Genomic DNA, 19,339 nt, shown 5'->3' with positions numbered 1-19,339 from the left:
GCCATTAAAATCGTAATTGAAAATACCGTAAGCGTAATTTTCAATGCGAAATTTCGCGTTTCGTTCATGCCGTAATTTCGCATTAAACGCTACCGTAATTTCGCGTTAAACCGTAACGCTCCGTATAATCTAAAAAAGCCGCCGACTTTAAGGGTTAATAGCAAAGCCCCCTTAAATGCTAAGAGCCTCAAATTTGGAGAATATATTAAGGAGATCAGGAGGAATAAGAGGAAAAATTTTTTTTTCAAAAAGACCTTATAGTTTTTGAGAAAATCGATGTTAAAGTTTCAAAGGAAAAATGTAAACATTTAAAAACCCGCCGACTTTAACGGTTAATAGCAAAGCCTGCTTAAAGTTTAGGAACACCAAATTCCCAGGGTATATTAAGGGGATCAGTGGGAATAAGAGGAAAAAAATTTTTTCAAAAAGACCTTATAGTTTTTGAGAAAATCGATTTTTAAGTTTCAAGGGCGAAAATGTCTTTTAAATTCGGAAAATGTCAGTTTTTTTTGCACAGGTAACAATAGTGTATTATTTTCATAGATTCCCCCAAGTGGGAAGAGTTTTACTTACTTCGTTCTGAGTGTGGGAAATATAAAAAAAAAAACGACGTGGGGTCCCCCCTCCCAGACCTCTTTAACCCCTTGTCCCCCATGCAGGCTGGGATAGCCAGAATGCGGAGCACCGGCCGCGTGGGGCTCCGCACCCTGACTATACCAGCCCGCATGGTCCATGGATTGGGGGGGTCTCGGAAGGGGAGGGGCAGCCAAGCTTTCCCCTCCCCCTCCGAGCCCTTGTCCAATCCAAGGACAAGGGGCTCTTCTCCACCTCCGATGGGCGGTGGAGGTGGAGGCCGCGATTTCCTGGGGGGAGGTTCATGGTGGAATCTGGGAGTCCCCTTTAAAAAGGGGTCCCCCAGATGCCCACCCCCCCTCCCAGGAGAAATGAGTATAGAGGTACTTGTACCCCTTACCCATTTCCTTTAAGAGTTAAAAGTAAATAAACACACAGACACTTAGAAAAAGTATTTTAATTGAACAAAAAACATAACCACGAAAAAAGTCCTTTAATATTCTTAATTAACCATTAATACTTACCTGTCCCTTTAAAAGCCAGTTCCCACGCAATATCCTCGGAAATATACTAAACAGTTACAATATAACAAAGTTATTACAATGTAACAACTTTGTTACAAGTAACTACGCCGCACCCGACGCCACTCGCCGCTCAGCCGCCGCACCCGCACGCACCCGACAGAGCTCTGAGCTATATAGCTCAGAGCTCCCTAAGCATCTTTGTATTTGGGCTCCAAGGAGCCCCATTGGTCCTTAGCAGACCAATGGGGTTCCTTTAAATCAGAAGGAACCCCATTGGTCTGCTAAGGACCAATGGGGCTCCTTGGAGCCCAAATACAAAGATGCTTACAGAGCTCTGAGCTATATAGCTCAGAGCTCTGTCGGGTGCGTGCGGGACGCTAAGTCCCCGCCGGCTCCATCGATTTTCTCAAAAACTATAAGGTCTTTTTGAAAAAAAGTTTTTTCCTCTTATTCCTCCTGATCTCCTTAATATATTCTCCAAATTTGAGGCTCTTAGCATTTAAGGGGACTTTGCTATTAACCCTTAAAGTCGGCGGCTTTTTTATATTATACGGAGCGTTAGGGTTTAACGCGAAATTACGGTAGCGTTTAATGCGAAATTACCCACTGTAATGCGAAAATTACGCGAAAATTACGCTTACGCGAAATTTCGCGAAATCCTTCTTCATTACGATTATGTACTTACGGCCATAATCGTAATTACACTAATTACGCGAAATTTCGCGAAATCGTAATTAGGTCATTACGCTCATCTCTACCTACAATGTTTCTAATGCATATAGTTGTCCTGGAAGAAATGGTTATTTTCACTCCATGATAGTGGAGCTACACTGTAAGAACTTTGTTCTTCCCTGGTTGGAAACGACTGGTGGTCATCTGAATTGTCTTCTATATATGCAGCAGGTACTTTGGATAATACCACTTCAACATAATTGTACATATTTTATCTTTGGCAAGGCTGTCCAATCCCAGTCCTTGAAGGCCATATCCATGCCAGTGTTTAGGATGGATTGAGGAATGGAGAAATGTGTTCTGCTTGATAAACCACACCGTTCCTGATTCAGTCCCATATGATGATAGTAGTAAAAATGTTTTGGTTTTTTTGCTGATCACCTGACATCTAACTGCTAAACAGCAACCAGCACAACTGCCATCTTTGTGTTTACTATTTACCTGCATCAGTGTTTTACTACAGCTAACATCTGAAAATATGCCCGAATAAGGGGACTAGATCCCAGAAAGCTTGCATTATTTAACTTTATCAGTTAGCCATTAATAGGTATTACTTTTACAAGACTTTGTTTTTTTCTACCTACATGATTCAGTCCCATAAATTCATTTGAGCTGTACCAATTATGTGTGAGGACCTTGGCCCTTACGGACTGGCGTTGGACAGTCCTGATCCATTGTGTCTTTGCTTATAGGTATTCTTTTATTATTGCCACCATCCTCTGCATTGTCTGCCTAGCCTACTGTTCTACATATTATACACGGTTTGTGGGTGATTGTGACCTCTGCTATAACCTCATGCTACATGTTAAATATGGAAAGTAAGTTTAAGATACCTGCAGAGGGTACACAGGCGCCCGCACATTGGGCTTGATTCACTAAACCGTGATAACTGATATTACGGTCACACTTGCATTTTGCACACATTACAATGTGCGTAAGTTTTCCAAAATTTGTGTTTGCGCGTGAACATTCACGATTGCGCGTGGAAAACTTACTCACATTATAACGCACGCAAAACGCAAGCGTGACCGTGATATCAGTTATCACGGTTTAGTGAATCAAGCCCAATGTGAATTATGTAAACAGCCTCCTCTGACCAGGAAACACAAGGGGCCACTGCAACATCTCTTGATAAGGAAAGGCAAATGTGATATTGCAATAACATGGTGAGCACATCTGTCAGATTGGAAAGTCTTTGGTTATCATCCAAATAGTTTTATTAGGTGTTACCATGTAGGCACATCTGGCCTGCATAGAAAGAACAGGAGGTACAGTTTGGTCTTTACAGTGTAAAGCTCAACACACACCATACAATCTTGGTTGTACAGATTTACCAAATCTATGTAGTATAAGGGCCAACAGATTGAAAATACAATGGGCCTGATTCACAAAGCGGTGCAAACTTTTTCGTGGACTTTTGCGCGCGCAATTTGCAGCGATGCGCGCGGTCGCGGACTTTTGCGCACGCAATTTGCCGCAAATTGCGCGCGCAAAAGTCCGCGATCGCGCAAATCGCGGCAAATTGCGCGCGCAAAAGTCCGCGAAAAAGTTTGCACCGCTTTGTGAATCAGGCCCCTTGAATGATTGATTGGATAAGCTCTTATACTACATGAAAGTGGTAAGATTGAACAACCAAGATTGTATGGTGTGTGTTGAGCCTAAGACTTGTGGTAGCTGGAGACAGGATGGCTGATCCTTTACTGCCAATAAAACAAATGACTTACACTTTGAAGGCTGGCTGGCACAAATTATGTACACCTACTTGTGTCCACCAAAACTCAAGGACATCATGTAACTTTCCTAAGCTGTATGCATTAAGTTACAAATGGTTTTAGTACACTCACCTCTGCATCAAAGCGAGGATCCTGATAGGCATCACTTATGTTTACTGGAAGACCCGTTGAAGCAACTAGTTCTGCAATGCTGTTATTTATTAACCAGTCAGAATATGAAGACTTCTCCAAACTGTCTTTGAAACTATAAGGACATTAAAGGAAAAGAAGGCTGTTATGAGGTCAGTGAACTGCCATATAGAAGTAGCTTGCTTATAGACCAATACAGGATGCATTGATATGGAACGGATGGTCGGGCCGAAAGACAGAGTGAGGAAGTTACAGAAGAAAATATAAAAAATGCCACAAAGACCTTTTTTCTTACTTTTGAAAGGTTTTATTAAACAGCAGTGAACTAATAGCAATAAAAGCATTATGAGTATTGACGATTTCTCATAATACTGTACATGACATAAGAATCATCCTATGGTATGACAGTTGTTAGAGATACAATTTGTTCTGAGTCAATGCAGGATTATGCAAATCTGTATGAAAATGTATGCAACTTGAAAATGGACCAATTGAAGTCGAGGTGGGATTTGGTTGATCTATTTTCAAGTTGTGTAAATTTGCATAAACTTGCTTCTACACAGCACTACAAGGGTCATTTGCTTTTATGTCACCCATAAGGTACTTTTTCAGCGTAATTTAACTTGCATTTGTCAGATTAACCTATTCCCTCCCAGCACTGCTTGTCATATGACAGCAGAATGCCAGTAAAGATTTGTTCAGCAGCATTTACTTGAAGACCCCCCTCCACCAAACCATAGGTGAGGAGTGTAAAGCCAGTACACCAAAAGGATTGAAAACCTTGTAATAAGATAGGATACTTGCTTAAATAAAGGATGTCATAGTGTAGAGAAATAATCAGAAGATATAATAGTGTGTCTTAAATAAAATAGTATGTTTCATTAACTGATTAATTGAAAATGACTGTTACTTTCCGGGCGTCCCTTTTTTTTTTGCATCTCATTGACCGTCCCTAAAGCTGTATTCTTAAGAATAAATTTTACAACACTGGCATAGTGTTAAGTAGTTGAAGACCATTAGGGTCATGGTTTTACACAAGAAAATCAGGTATTGTAGTAATCTTACTGATGACAGAGTATTACCAGGGTGCTTTACCTGCTATATTTGTAGGCTATCATGTAAGTGCAGTAAACACAACTATTTATCACTTATAACAAGAGAGCCCAGTAATCACTATTGCTCCCCCACAGAGACTTCAAAGAATGTTTTTTTGTGCCACATGGTAAAATGCTGTATGATACAACCTTTTTTTACCATAGTACAACATCGTTTTTAAAGTATATAAACTGCTAACATACTATGATTCATAAAATAGCAGGTCAAATCCTAAAAAACAGAATGAGATAAGCTGCTGGCCAGACTCATACCCTGGAACCATGCTCTGTCATCTGTACTGACACATAGGCTGAAATACTGGCAATTTATCATTTAACCAAAGTGGCCTCCAAAAGACAGCGCCCACATTTCTGGAAAAACCGTGTAAATTCGTCCGCAAGTAATAGACGGCAGCCAAATGTATTCTTACCCCGGAGTACACAGCAGCCTAGAGGGGAAATAGTAATTAACGCCGCTGGAACTTTTGCAGGAGCAGGGTGAGCAGTTTTTCGGCTTCAACCTGCACCCAAATTTCCAGCTGCCCTAATTACATGTATATGAGGGGGGAGGGGTGTATTACTGGGGGCACATCTGTCTGACTATCTATATGGAGGGACATCTGCTATCTAAACTGGGGTCTAGCTAATACTGGGGCACATTCAACTTTCTAGACTGTTGGGGTATATCTGCCACCTATACTGGGGAAGGGGGTATGTATTACCGGGGGCACATCTAGCTATCTATACTGGTGGAAGGAAACCTCTACAAGCTCCTAAATGTTGTAAATCCGTCCCTGCTTATGTGTATCAAAAGTAGGATTGAGGAGGAGTGGAAAAAGTTCTGAAAAAGATTCTACTACCCTTTCATCTCATTAACGTTTGTTGGTTTATACACTTCCTGGCAGGAGTGTAGCTACAAATCATGGGGCACCCTTGCAAAACCTTGATGGGGCCCCTCAATGTTTACACACCTTCCCTTTCTAACCCCTTGTGACCCTCACAGCCTGGGGGCCCTTCTTGCAAAGGTCATAAAACAAGTGTGGGCATCATAATCATAATAATGCCACACCCATAACAATTGTAGCCACAAAAACACATGATCTGGAGGAAGTGCTCCAGAGTAGTGGTTGGGGCCCACTTACAGCTCTGGGCCCCCCTGCAGTTGCAGGGGCTGCTCCCGTCTAGTTACGCCCCTGCTTCCTGGTATTTGATATTGTGATATCAAGGACCAACAATGTTGTATATTGTGATCTGTATTCTGATGGTAGTGGAGGATTGTGGTTAATGTGTATGTAATTACTGATTTGCTTGTATACACACTTTTAGCACGACATCTATAAATAGTGGACATTGGGGTATGTACTCTGCTTACCAGTCTTTTGCATTCTGTCTTTAACCCGCACGACAAATTCCTCACGTCTGCCCTGTCCTTCACATCTCCTTTCCTCCTCTGACTCATTGTTCCGCATGTACTGTGCATACCTGAATAGTGCTTGCTCTGTCTGTAAGCAGCACCATGGACAGCACCTCATTACAGATGACTGTACAGTAAGGCACAGAAAGCAAAGCATATGACATGCTGGAATCCTTATAGTCTTTGCATGAGAAGCTAATGGTCATCTGTTCCAAGAGGCTCCTGTTGTGTAGCTAACCAGGCACAAGCTCACCTTTACATTGCGTGGAAATAACACCGCTCATAACATGAAAAATAAGTCTTAAAAGCTCAGTGACAGCTTTTAAATACAACTCATGGCATATAAGAGGATGTACTGATGCAGAACACACTGAACAACGTTAGCCAGGGGGTCACACTTTAGGAAACTGCAGCATTTTGCCACATACCAAAACAACTTGTGCAAATGCATATAATGTTTGCTAGTTTATGGTGCCGCTCTGTTTTTTGTAGGCTTCCTTCTGTGATTACACATAGTGTTTAAAAAAAAATACAACCTGCACTGCTTTTCCGCACAAGGCATGCATTTTATCATTGCAATCAATGGCTAGTGTAAAGAAACACATGCCTTAAAATGCATTCCAAAATGCACAATTGTATGTTTGTAGCCCCTCCCAGTCTAGCAAAACTCTATCTAGGTGTTAGACTTTACCTAAACCTAGCACAGCTGTAGCCTATTACTACTTCCTACAACCCCAAATCTAGCATAACTCCCCTGGTTCCTTTCATTACTCCCCTTCACACATCCCCACAAAAGTGGGGATGCTGAGCAAGGTGTCATTTTAATAAAGTGGCATTCGGAAGCACATTCAGTTGGATAGAGCAGTCCTGGCATTAAAAAAAGAGGCACTGGGAAGGACTTCACCAAGGGGCCCTGCTTCACTCTGAGCTTGTACCCTTCATACTGTGTGGGCTAGCTCATGACATGTGACAAGCATCTAAAGGCCTACTAGTGACAGATGGACCTCTGAGGAATTCTACTGATGTCCAAGTATCCAGCTCAATCATCACCCACACCACAGCAACCTAGAGCAGCTAACCCATCAATATTTATGTTTATCCCTCCTTCAGCAATCTGCAAAAAACATTGCTTGTAGATGGGCCGCGCTTCCATAGAAGCAAAGAGAGCAACTGCCCCAGGGCCCCAGAGCCTGTAAGGGGTCCCCATGGTGCCCCTCCAGTTATGGTGACCCATGACAGCAGGGATGCAGTGTGTTTACTCTGTATAGAAAAAGGAGGAGGTGAATAATGGGAACCCCGAAAATGCTTTTTATGGGACATATGATGGTGGACACATAATGATATATTGTGACCGGGGTGGGGATTGGATCGGGCCTGGCAGAAGGCTCGGAGGCCTTGGGGGCTCTTTGATTGGAAGGGGGGGCATCAGAGGGACCTCCAAAGTAACTTTTTCCCCAGGGCCTCATTGTAGCTAAAACCAGCCCTGCTTGCTGGGAAATGTATGGTTAATTGTGCCTCTTCCAAACTATGTGCATTTGTGTGAATTTTCATGAGCCATTGCATTAGACTTGTGTGTTTGTGTTTTTTAGTGTGTTGCATTTTTAAAAGCACTGCTTTTGTGTGTGGAAAATGTAACTAAGAGAAGGCAGAAATGCAAGTGTTTATAAAAAGACTGCACAACAAAACACATGTGGAAAAATGCACCCACGTTAGTGGACACATAAGCATGCAGCACAACTGGGAAAAGACTCTTAGGCCCGGGACCAACTAGAGCGGTTTCATCCACGATCTCCACTTTAGAGGAATAGCTAGGCTAATGCGAGCCTATTGCGGTGATTTCATAGCAGTAGTTGTGATTTGGCAAAATCGCAGTTGAGGTTAATTTAATTCAGGTAATGCAGGGTCCAAATTCAGATTCCCTGAAATGCTAGAAATTGTTCTGTGTTTACTACTAGCGTTTTATATAGTAATTTTTGATCTCTAGTGGGTCCCAGCCCTACGGGATTGCTCTCACTAGAGGAATGTGACAGGTGTGTGCCTGACTTGCTGTCTGTTGTATGACTGATCCTATTCATTGTACTTTGAATGAGCAACACAGAAAGTTGCATACGGCAGTGCATAAAATCTACGTATGGCAATCCACAGGGAGTCAATATTGCAATTGCAGCTAGCCTGGAAATAGTAATAATTAAAAAAATTAGTAATGCAAAAATGGGTTAAGTGTAGTGCACAACACTTTGTGAAGCGCAAATTCTGATGTATTCCACAAAATAAATATTTAAAAGAAATATGAGACAAATTGAGGGCTTTAAAGTGGTATGAAACTCAAAACTGCATTTCTGCTGTAAAACATGATAGTAGCAAAAAAGTTTCTGTACCGTGTTAGCCAAAAACTTCTACTTTTCTACCTACTGAACTACTTTTATGGTGTAAAACATTAAATGCAACATAACTAATAGAAAAAGACTGATATACATTCACTGGGAGGCAAAGTTACACTTCACTGAAGCAAATTGATAACTGCTGATTGATGCACAAATTATCAGATTGTCTTGTAATTAAGTATTTACAAGTAAAGCAGAAGAAAGTTCTCCATATGATGAAGAGAAAGCTCTAGAAGAAGAATACTATGAAAAAACGTTTAACAGCTGTCAAAGAATTTGAATGTATTTCAAGAGCTCATGTATGTCATTTAGACAGAGTTCATTTTAAAATAACCTTTGGCCTAAATTCCTTTTGCCTTCTGTCACCCTATTAGGTCTTTATCCGTTTTATGATTCTGTGTCTTCAGTCTTCCCTGATCGTTGTGTTGTGTGCAGGCTAAACCAAAGAAAGATCTTAAATTGCGCCGTGTGCATTGCTCCTGCCCTCAGGTCTGTGAGCAGCAGTGTAGCTATTCTAGCCTATACACATGAGGCCTATCTAATAAAAATATGTCAAAGAACAAGAAGCGTGTTCAAAACTTCCATCTAACAATTCAAAATAATCCTTTCATAGAGAAAAACATACTATTCTGAAATCTGACTGGTCACCACAATTATGCCCAGTTTTTCTGTGTACAGACCACCCAAGAAAGCTGGTAACATTACCATTTATAAAACTGAATGGGGCCAGAAAGACATAGCAAAGTGAAGAATAAAGCATAAGAGACTGCTAAGATGATTAAACATAATATAGAAAATGAAGTATACACAGTAGGGATGAGCAGAGCTGGGACAAGGTCCTCCAGCACCCAAGGCTGAGACACTTAAGTGCGCCCCTCCATCCCTCCCACCCCAGCCATCACACACTGATTGATATTAGACTAAGAGGCGCCCCAGGGCCCCCAACAACTTAATCTCTAGTAATCTGGCTTGCAGTCACTGCCATGCATTCCCTTTTCTTATTTCTCTCTACTTAAAACACAATAGGGCAATGATATCTGAGTGATTTGTGTGCCCCCTCCTACACGGTGCCCTGAGGCTGGAACCTCTCTCGCCTCTGCCTCGCCCCAGCCTTGGAGATGAGCAAGAACAGTTTTACAAAAAGCAGACCATAGCTGAAAGGGTTAACTCATGGTTGTGGGCGCCTCTCACTAATGCTTTGCATGCTGCTCTGCATCTTCCCAACACTTCCACCTTCATAGTGGAACTTCAGCTCTGGGTCCTATAGAGCAGTGTTGCCCAACCTTATCCTCAAGGCCCACCAACAGTGCATGTTTTGTGGAAGTCCACACAGGTAGTTAATCAGCTCTACTGAGGCACTAATTACCTCACCTGTGCATGTAGGTGGTTTTCGGCAAAACATGCACTGTTGGTGGGCCTTGAGAACAGGGTTGGGGAACGCTGCTATAGTGCCTTCTCGCTCCTCTCACGGTCCCCGGGTTCCAGCTCTGGCACCCTCTGTAGCAGTATTTGACCAAATTGTTGAAATACTGCTTTCCGCCATCTAAGGAGGCTTCGGAAGTCTTCTGGAGCACTTGGCTCCCGAAGACTTCCGAAACCTCCCCCGGCAGGAGATTCTAACGGGGGAGCAAGTCCTGCAATGAGGGCACCGTGAGAGGAGCTGGAAGGCTCTATAGGACCCAGAGCCTTCCCTCTCCTTAGATAAGTATCTGGTAATTTTTTATTTTTTTTTGTAAATTCCCATTAGCTTTAACCTACTTAGCTGATGATTGTGCCCCCATACACACTGGGATATCTTCACTAGAGATGACTCGAACCTCCGATTTTCGGTTCGTGAACCTCGAACTTCCGTAAAAGTTCGGTTCACGCAAACTTTCGCGAAATGCAATAGACTTCAATAGGGAGGCGAACTTTGAAAACTGGAAACATTAATTCTGGCCAGAAAAGTGATGGAAAATATGTTTCAAGGGGTCTAACATCTGAGTTTTTGCATGGATGAGTGGGATACATGCCAAAAGTCCCGGGGAAAAATCTGGATTTGACGCACTGCAGCGTTTTAAGGGCAGAAATCACATTGCATGCTAAATTACAGGCATACAGTGCTTTAAAACATCTTGCATGTGTATACATTAATCAGGTAGTGTAATTAGTGTACTGCTTCACACTGACACACCAAACTCACTGTGTAACGCACCGCAAACAGCTGTTTGTGTAGTGATGGCCTTGCTGGACTGGTGCGCACCATGGCGAGAGTGCAGGCCATGGCGGTTTTCAAGCCCATATGGTCGCCGGGCTGTGGTAGCTCAATGATAGAACAACTGTGTGTGTGTGGGAAGTCAGGACTGACTTAGTCTTCGGGCAGGCAGTAGCCCTCTGGGATCCATGCCTTATTCATTTTAATAAAGGTGAGGTACTGAAAACTTTTTTTGACCTAGGCGACTTCTCTTCTCACTGACAATGCCCCCAGCTGTGCTGAAGGTCCTTTCTAGGATGCTTGAGGCAGGGCAAGCCAGAAGTTGGATGGCAAATTGTGACATCTCTGGCCACAGGTCAAGCCTGCGCACCCAGTAGTCCATCGCTGCTCATACTGTCGATGGTTCTTTCTCTACCACTGTTAAAGAAAGCGTACGGCCGGGGAGTCGGGGTTTGATCTCGGTCTGGATTGGGAGCCTGAAAAACGCCTACCACCACACATCCAAGGAAGCCAGCAGCCGCGCTGTGGGCAAAGGAGCAGGAACGGCTACCACCACACATCCAAGGAAGGCAGCAGGCATGCTGTGGGCAAAGGAGCGGGAACGGCTACCACACATCCAAGGAGCTTTTTTACTTTGTATAGACACGCATTAAAATTACACTTACAGTGTGTAGGAATTAAAAGCGCCTGTCAAGCCTGCCGGTAGTCCTCTCCTCTCACCCGCGCTTGGCCAGAGCGACGGCGTGCGATGATGTTTGGCGTGGGAGCGGAGGCGATGGGTGGAGCCAGGTCGCGGAAGTGCCATCTGACGTCACGACGTTTCGGCGTTAACCACGCCTTCATCAGGTGACGTAGCGGCAAAGACGGCAGTGTTTTATACCAACTTATGTGGGCGGGGAGCAAGTCACAGGGATCCTCCCTGGGATGCCGAAGCAGCTTCCAATTGGCTGTTCAGTGTGTTATGTTAGACCTTACATTACGGGGAATTAGATCAATGCTAGACCTTACATTACGGAGAAATAAATCAATACAATATGCAAATTGGTTTTGACTGTTAAAAGGTATTTTAAAAAGTTTCTTTAAAAGTTAAGATTGGACCCGGACATTACTCACGGCTATACGTTCCTAAATAGTGGCAGTTATGAACTGGACTAGTGCGTTCTGATTCAGGACCCTATGCGTTACATAAGAGTGCCCGATAAGGTGCATCTGTGCTGTAATTTAAATATAAAAATAAAAAAGCCTTACTGTTTAAAGTGCTGCCTAGATAAAGTTCGCATGGGACTAGTAAGTGGAATAACAGTGTGCAGAGTTTGCTGTTGATCCTAATGGTCTCCGCCCACTGATGTTGAACCCTTCTATGAGAAACAAAATCCAGCACACGGCTGGTGTTTGTTAATATTAGAGTCAGGTATTGTTTAGTTAAAGGGCTTCAATGGATGACAATTAAAGGGACTGCTGTATATCTAAAATGTGTGTCTATTAAATCCCATATGTACAAGGGAAGTAGGATAATCCCTTTACACACTATGGTTAAGCAAGGAATCATATGGCTACTACAATTCAGTTCTGTGCGACTTTGTCGCACAGTTCTGTAAGGACCGGAGTTGGTGGGGCAAAAACACCCTAAAGGACCCCGTTTCTATTTGGGCAGCTTTATGCTATACCTTTTTAGGGGGCCAGAATCCATTGGAAAGTAAAAATGCTACTCCAATGCAACTTTAACCATAGAAGGTTCATTTGACCCTTTACACCTCGCCTAATGGTCCTGTTTATATCCATCTTAATTTCCATGCGCCTAAAAGGTCACATGGAGTTGCATTGGAGTAGCATTTTTACTTTCCGATGGACTCTGGCCCCCTAAAAAGGATACAGCTGCCCAGATAGAAACGGGGTCCTTTAGGGTGTTTTTGCCCCACCAACTCCGGTCCTTACAGAACTGTGCGACAAAAAAGTCGCACAGAACTGAATTGTAGTAGCCATATGATTCCTTGCTTAACCATAGTGTGTAAAGGGATTATCCTACTTCCCTTGTACATATGGGATTTAATAGACACACATTTTAGATATACAGCAGTCCCTTTAATTGTCATCCATTGAAGCCCTTTAACTAAACAATACTGATCAACATCAGTGGGCGGAGACCATTAGGATCAACAGCAAACTCTGCACACTGTTATTCCACCTACTAGTCCCATGCGACCTTTATCTAGGCAGCACTTTAAACAGTAAGGCTTTTTTATTTTTATATTTAAATTACAGCACAGATGCACCTTATCGGGCACTCTTATGTAACGCATAGGGTCCTGAATCAGAACGCACTAGTCCAGTTCATAACTGCCACTAGTTAGAAACGTATAGCCGTGAGTAATGTCCGGGTCCAATCTTAACTTTTAAAGAAACTTTTTAAAATACCTTTTAACAGTCAAAACCAATTTGCATATAGTATTGATCTAATTCCCCGTAATGTAAGGTCTAACATAACACACTGAACAGCCAATTGGAAGCTGCTTCGGCATCCCAGGGAGGATCCCTGGGACTTGCTCCCCGCCCACATAAGTGGGTATAAAACACTGCCGTCTTTGCCGCTACGTCACCTGATGAAGGCGTGGTTAACACCGAAACGTCGTGACGTCAGACGGCACTTCCACGACCTGGCTCCGCCCACCGCCTCCGCTCCCACGCCAAACATCATCGCACCCCGTCGCTCTGGCCAAGCGCGGGTGAGAGGAGAGGACTACCGGCAGGCTTGACAGGTGCTTTTAATTCCTACACACTGTAAGTGTAATTTTAATGCGTGTCTATACAAAGTAAAAAAGTTTATTGCACCAGCGGTGCGCTCCTGTTTTTTTGTACTTTCTAATAGGTATATGCAGTGATGGGTATTACAAATGTGCAGCTGTCACACACACACACACACACACACACACACACACACACACACACACACACACACACACACACACATATACACACACAGGTACCGTGAACAGGTACAGTGACTGGTGGTATTAAATATCACACTGCGTGCACTCACGTAGGTAGGTGGGTGCACTAAGCAACAGGTAGGTATATGCAGTGATGGGTAATACAAAGGTGCAGCTGTCACACACACACATACACACAGGTACCGTAAATAGGTACAGTGACTGGTGGTATGAAATATCACACTGCGTGCGCTCATGTAGGTAGGTGGATGCACTGAACAACAGGTAGGTATATGCAGTGATGAGTATTACAAATGTGCAGCTGTCACACACACACACAGGTACCGTGAACAGGTAAAGTGACATTGCGTGCGCTCACGTAGGTAGGTGGGTGCACTGAACAACAGGTGGGTATTACAAATGTGCAGCTGTCACACACAGGTAGTCACTGAATGTGCTGGGCCTGGCAGTGGCACAGTAGGAATTACCAAGGGGCCAAGGTCCAACAGCTAAGACTGACTGACAGGGCTGTATATGCAACACAAGTGTCCGTGGGACACATACACACAAAAAATAGATCACAAGAACAACATTAGCTCTCAAAAGAGCTGTTGAGGATGAGGAGTGTTTTTAAGTGCAACCTAACAAGCCTAAACTGTAGCCTAACTAAGCTTTCCCTAATGTCTCTGCAGCACCTCTCCCTTCTCTAATTACTGCAGCCACACAAGTGAGTGAAATGGCTGACGCTGCCTGCTTTTTAGGGGGGTGGGGCTCCAGGAGGGAGTGTAGCCTGATTGGCTACCCTGTGTCTGCTGACTGTGATGTATAGGGTCAAAGTTGACCCTATTGATGTAGTATAGGGGCGGGTCAAACCGCCATAAAGTTTGCGTTCGTTCACGAATGCGAACCACCGAAGTTCGCGCGAATAAGTTTGCGTGGCGTACCGTTCGGGCCATCTCTAATCTTCACTTTTTGTGAAACAGTTCTCTTTCATCCTCAGTACAAGGTGAATAGGAAGAAAAATTATCAACCAGGGATCAAATGATATTTCCCCGACTCGCCAAATGAAAGTAAAATTACCTTGCGTAGACAGCACACTGCAATTTTCCCAGTGATAATGCAATGCAAAGTAAATTGTTTTGCACACATAAGGTAACTTGTGCTATGTACAGTACTTGCGCATTGGTTCTATAACATGCATTGCGCTATTTGTGTGACACTCGGTATACTATACACAATGCTAGGTGTACAATGTACAGTATGTTGCTGGTATAAACACTGGTAAAATGCACATGGTAATTTGCGGATGGCAATTAAATGTTGTTTATTGAATCAACCCCATTGTAACCAACTATACACATCCATACTGAATATAGGAATTGCTAAATGGTGTGTATTGAACATGGTTGATTTAGTATGTGTTATGTGAAATTTTATAGTATGTGTCTTTTCTGTTTTCTATATTTTCTTGCTATAGAATGATGGAGAAAGGAGGCATGATGAGAATCCAGCAGCAGTCAGTTGTCACTGTGTTGTCTCTGCCACTTTGGTCTTTATTCCATACAATGGGATATGACTTGTGACATGAAGACAGCTGACCAGCATAATCACATCATTAGATGAGTAGCAGGAGTTGGAAGAGGCGGAGATAATGATCTTCATGACACAATCTGTCATTTCTCTGTAAGGTGTATGAACGCACAATAGAATGGTACTGATATATCTACGCACATCAAGGGAAGCATTCTATTTTAAAGCTGAACTTTGGTACCTGGTTGCCCCAGTAAATTCCAAAAAGGTCCCAGCCACCATTTGGAGATGTGATACACTTTGCCGATGTCTTTAGAGTAATGGCAATTTTTCATTTATAATTTTATTGTAATTGCTGCTTCATGTGTAATAAGCAGTAATAGCATACTATCATGGTATTGTGCTGGTTTTCCCAGCCTATAGTTTAGGGGCCACAGCAGCTTGATCTTGCGCTATAGTATCATATCTCGGCACTGATCTGTCTTTGGCTGTGGGTGTTGTTTTGATTTGAAAAGGAAGTCAAGGCATCTGTGCGAAAACAACCTCTGTGTGGAAGTACAGCCTCTGGACTCTTCCAGAAGCTAAAAGCAGTTAATCTCAGCACTGTTCACTTTTACCACTGGTGCTGGCTTCAAGTGATCTCAACTCTGGAAAATTCAGTGCTACTTCATCAGATGATTATGTGAGGACTATTTATTATTTTTAGGGTTAACCACTTCACTACCCTGGTAAGTTTCACAGTTCAGCTCAGCTGTGATTACTTTGGCAATAACTTTATCAATAATTATCACAACTAAATAATCTATATATTGTTTTTTTTTCAGGACAAACAAGGCTTTTTGTGGCTTATATTTGTTACTAATAATTACCGTATTTTCTATGCATTTTAAAAGGAAAATAAGGAAAAAAGGGAAAAAATACACAATTTGTCCAATTTCGTACATTATAGCTTTAATGTAAACAGTTCCTTTATACATTAAACCCACACAATTTATCTGTCTATCCCTCCTGTTTATTTAAACAGTTCATTTGTTTTGATAATGTATTAGATGTAACAATTAAGTAATGTATCCAATCTGCTCATGGAATGTGTATTTTACATTTGTTTACTAATTAACTCTGCCATTTAATTCCCTGGGAGGGGAGAGGGATTTGCTGTCATCATTTTACAACTCTGTAGTGATGTTATCAGGTCAGAGATAAATAAACAGTGTTATCTAAGATTTTGTAGAAAGGAGAGTGCAGAGACTTATTCTCACGTCATAGGGACAGCAAGTGGTTAAGAGACACTTATGGTTCTGTGGTGGTGGTGGATTGGTGGGGCATGGAAGGAAAACAGCATTGTATGTTAGAGAGGGTAATATATATATATGGGGGGGGGGGGGGATGTTAGAACATGGAAGGAGAACCATATTTTATGATAGAGAAATATTTATATTGGGGAAGGGAAGAGGTGAGGCTGAATGGGGCAAAGACACATGTGAATAGACTGAGTGCTAACAGCTCCCTCTCCAACACTAGCAGCACAGGAACAGTCAATTACAACTCTGTCACTTGCTCATTTTTTATGAGGCCCCCTTTTTTTTCCAACACACTGCACACCGAGTTCAGCTGCAGCATGAAGACCTTGACCTTGAGGTACATGAGACCATGAGGTACATGAGGTGTCAAAAAGAGAGCAAGAACATTGGCTCCAGGAGTTTTTAGGAGAATCAATATCTGCAGCTGTCAGTGGAAGATACCAGGAGAAGCATTGGAGGTTCATGCCAAAAAAAATATCTGTGTTCCTGGTGACAGGAGAGAGATCATTGACATACAAGAGGGAAGACAGAGGAATCCAAAGTGGCAGCAGTGAGTGCAGGATTCTGAGCTGGAAGGGGAGGAACCTAGGATATCATTAAAGACCACTTCCAGCCAAAAAAAGGTCTGAATGGCAATACATATATGTAGTTTAGGCACTGTGTAGAAATAGATGAACATATAAAGTTTACATCTGGTACATCATAGTGGATAGAACAAACTCACATTTATATCTGTAGCAGCACATCCTTATTTATCCTAATGCTGGAGCTTTGTGTCCTCCCCTTCAGACTGACTAACTCCCCTGCCCCTCCCTCACCTGCTGTCTGCCTGCATCAAATTACTTCTCTTTTCACAGCGTGTAACAGAAAGAAGAGTCCGGAGAACTGCTGTAGCCTGTCTTAGCATGTCTGTTTTCTGTAATTGTTATTTCAGATGTATGTCTGTCTGCCTAGATTAGATCACATGGACATGAGGGGTGGATTTATGACATCAATTCCTCAGCATCCTTTGCACCTATGGTTTGGAAAGAAAAAAATGTCAGGGCCCAATTTCACACTGGTGGCGGGGGGTTCAAGACCATATGTGGAATATGGACCCTGAAGGTGAGAAAATCACACTTTATATATCTTGACAACTTATTAAGTTTAACGTAAACTGTCATTTATAATTTAGGTACTCTTTAAGCTGTCATTTAATGAATCTTGTGATGTGATAAAAGGACCCAAGGAGGGATTTGCAAGCAGGCAGTCATCTACAGCAGTGAATAAGGCTCTACGCTACATCACTAGAAACAAGGGAGGCAGCACTGCTGAGGTTCAGCAACTAGTTGCAAGGGTTCTCACACAGTTGTGATCACCACAGTCAGAAGCTATGCATGAAGAATCTTTGCAGGCTGCATCACCAGAGCCACATAGGCACTCACAAAGTGCTTGAGTTGTCTTTAATTACACTTGATGACATAATTCCTGTATTATTATATCAGTTCAGTAGGTTTCAAATAGATTACCATCAGTCAAATAAAACGTATTTCTATTCCTTTGTCTTTTCTGGCTATGGTTAGGTCTAAACTTTCTTCTATTAACTTCTTAGTTATTTTGGTTAATACACCTACTACCTACTACTCTCTCTCTCGTTCTCTTCCACTTCACCTATTTTACAAACTATTGCTATTTTGGTTCATCCTCACCCTGTTATTAGAGATGGGGTTTCTGATTTATCTCATTCAGAGGGGATGTGGTGTGAGATTTAGCCACTAGGTTATCAATTATCTACTTCCTTTAGATACTTTTCATTTTACCCTGTCATTAGAGCTGGGGTTTCTAAGTTTTCATATACTGAGCCAATGGGCTATGAGGCTATCATTTATGTAACTGAGCGTAAAAAATATGGAAAGGAGAGTTTATAGCTATATTTTTAGAGCGACAAAATAGAGTTAGATGATGAAAGGGAAAGGGCCAGTAACAAGATCTTTTAATATCTGGTTGCAAGTGTATAATATGTTTGTCAGTGTTATGAAGAGAAAAGGTCTGAATTTTGCACAAGTCTCTTCCAACACTCCTCCAGGCAAATTGGTGGCAAAGTATGGTTTGAATATGAGGAGGAATCATTTAATCTAAGAAAAAAAATCAGGTTACCCAAATTTTAAGTGGGTTGTCAAACATACCGTATTTTTCGGACTATAAGACGCTCCTGACCATAAGACGCACCCAGGTTTAGAGGACAAAAAATAGGGGGGAAAATATATACTAAACCTGGTGCATCCATGGTGAAGGGGCATCTTGTGGATTATGCCCCCTTTGTACCTCTTGTGTCTTCCTGTGACCCCTATGTGTCCGCCTCTGTCCTCCTTGTGTCCCCCATGTGTCCGCCTCTGTCCCCCATGTGTCCTCCATGTGTCCAGTCCATCCAATGCTCATGGACAAGGTTACCATCACCAAATATGAATTAATATGGAGAAATATGAACTTCTTGCATCAATAATAATGAGCATGGGTACAGTTTCCACTCGATACCATGGCTTAAAATGTCCTGCTTACACATGTGTATGACTGCAGAAACTAAGGTCGATCTAAAACTTTGGTGGAAATGGTAAGGCAATGTGGCAGAAAAGATTTTGTAAAAGACTCTGATGTTGCAGAATTCATTAATTATAGAGTAATATGGAGAAAAAGAATGGAGTGCAGAAACATGGCCAGTTGGGAGAATATAATGCCGCAGGGGCAGTGTTCTCTACCTTTTGTGTCTTGCAAGCTGCTGGACATTTTGTTAATCACTTTACAACCGTTATTATAACTATTATATT

General features: G+C 42.4%; 1 protein-coding gene across 12 annotated transcripts in view; it reads right to left on the bottom strand.

The window, feature by feature from the left end:
* The window catches only part of PDE11A (phosphodiesterase 11A), a 749,805-nt gene that overhangs the window by 321,739 nt on the left and 408,727 nt on the right, over positions 1-19,339 (bottom strand). For all 12 annotated transcript variants that reach the window (XR_011022809.1, XR_011022806.1, XR_011022807.1 and 9 more), the window contains one exon: positions 3,674-3,806. Coding sequence is in view for 1 of the 12 variants with exons in the window: in XM_068245440.1 (XP_068101541.1) it covers positions 3,674-3,806 (133 nt within the window). In the remaining 11 variants the exon portion in view is untranslated. The remainder of the gene's footprint in view (positions 1-3,673; positions 3,807-19,339) is intronic.

This window comes from Hyperolius riggenbachi, chromosome 7 (assembly GCF_040937935.1).
Source record: "Hyperolius riggenbachi isolate aHypRig1 chromosome 7, aHypRig1.pri, whole genome shotgun sequence".
NCBI classification, from domain to species: domain Eukaryota; kingdom Metazoa; phylum Chordata; class Amphibia; order Anura; family Hyperoliidae; genus Hyperolius; species Hyperolius riggenbachi.
This window is presented reverse-complemented; position numbering and strand designations above follow the sequence as displayed.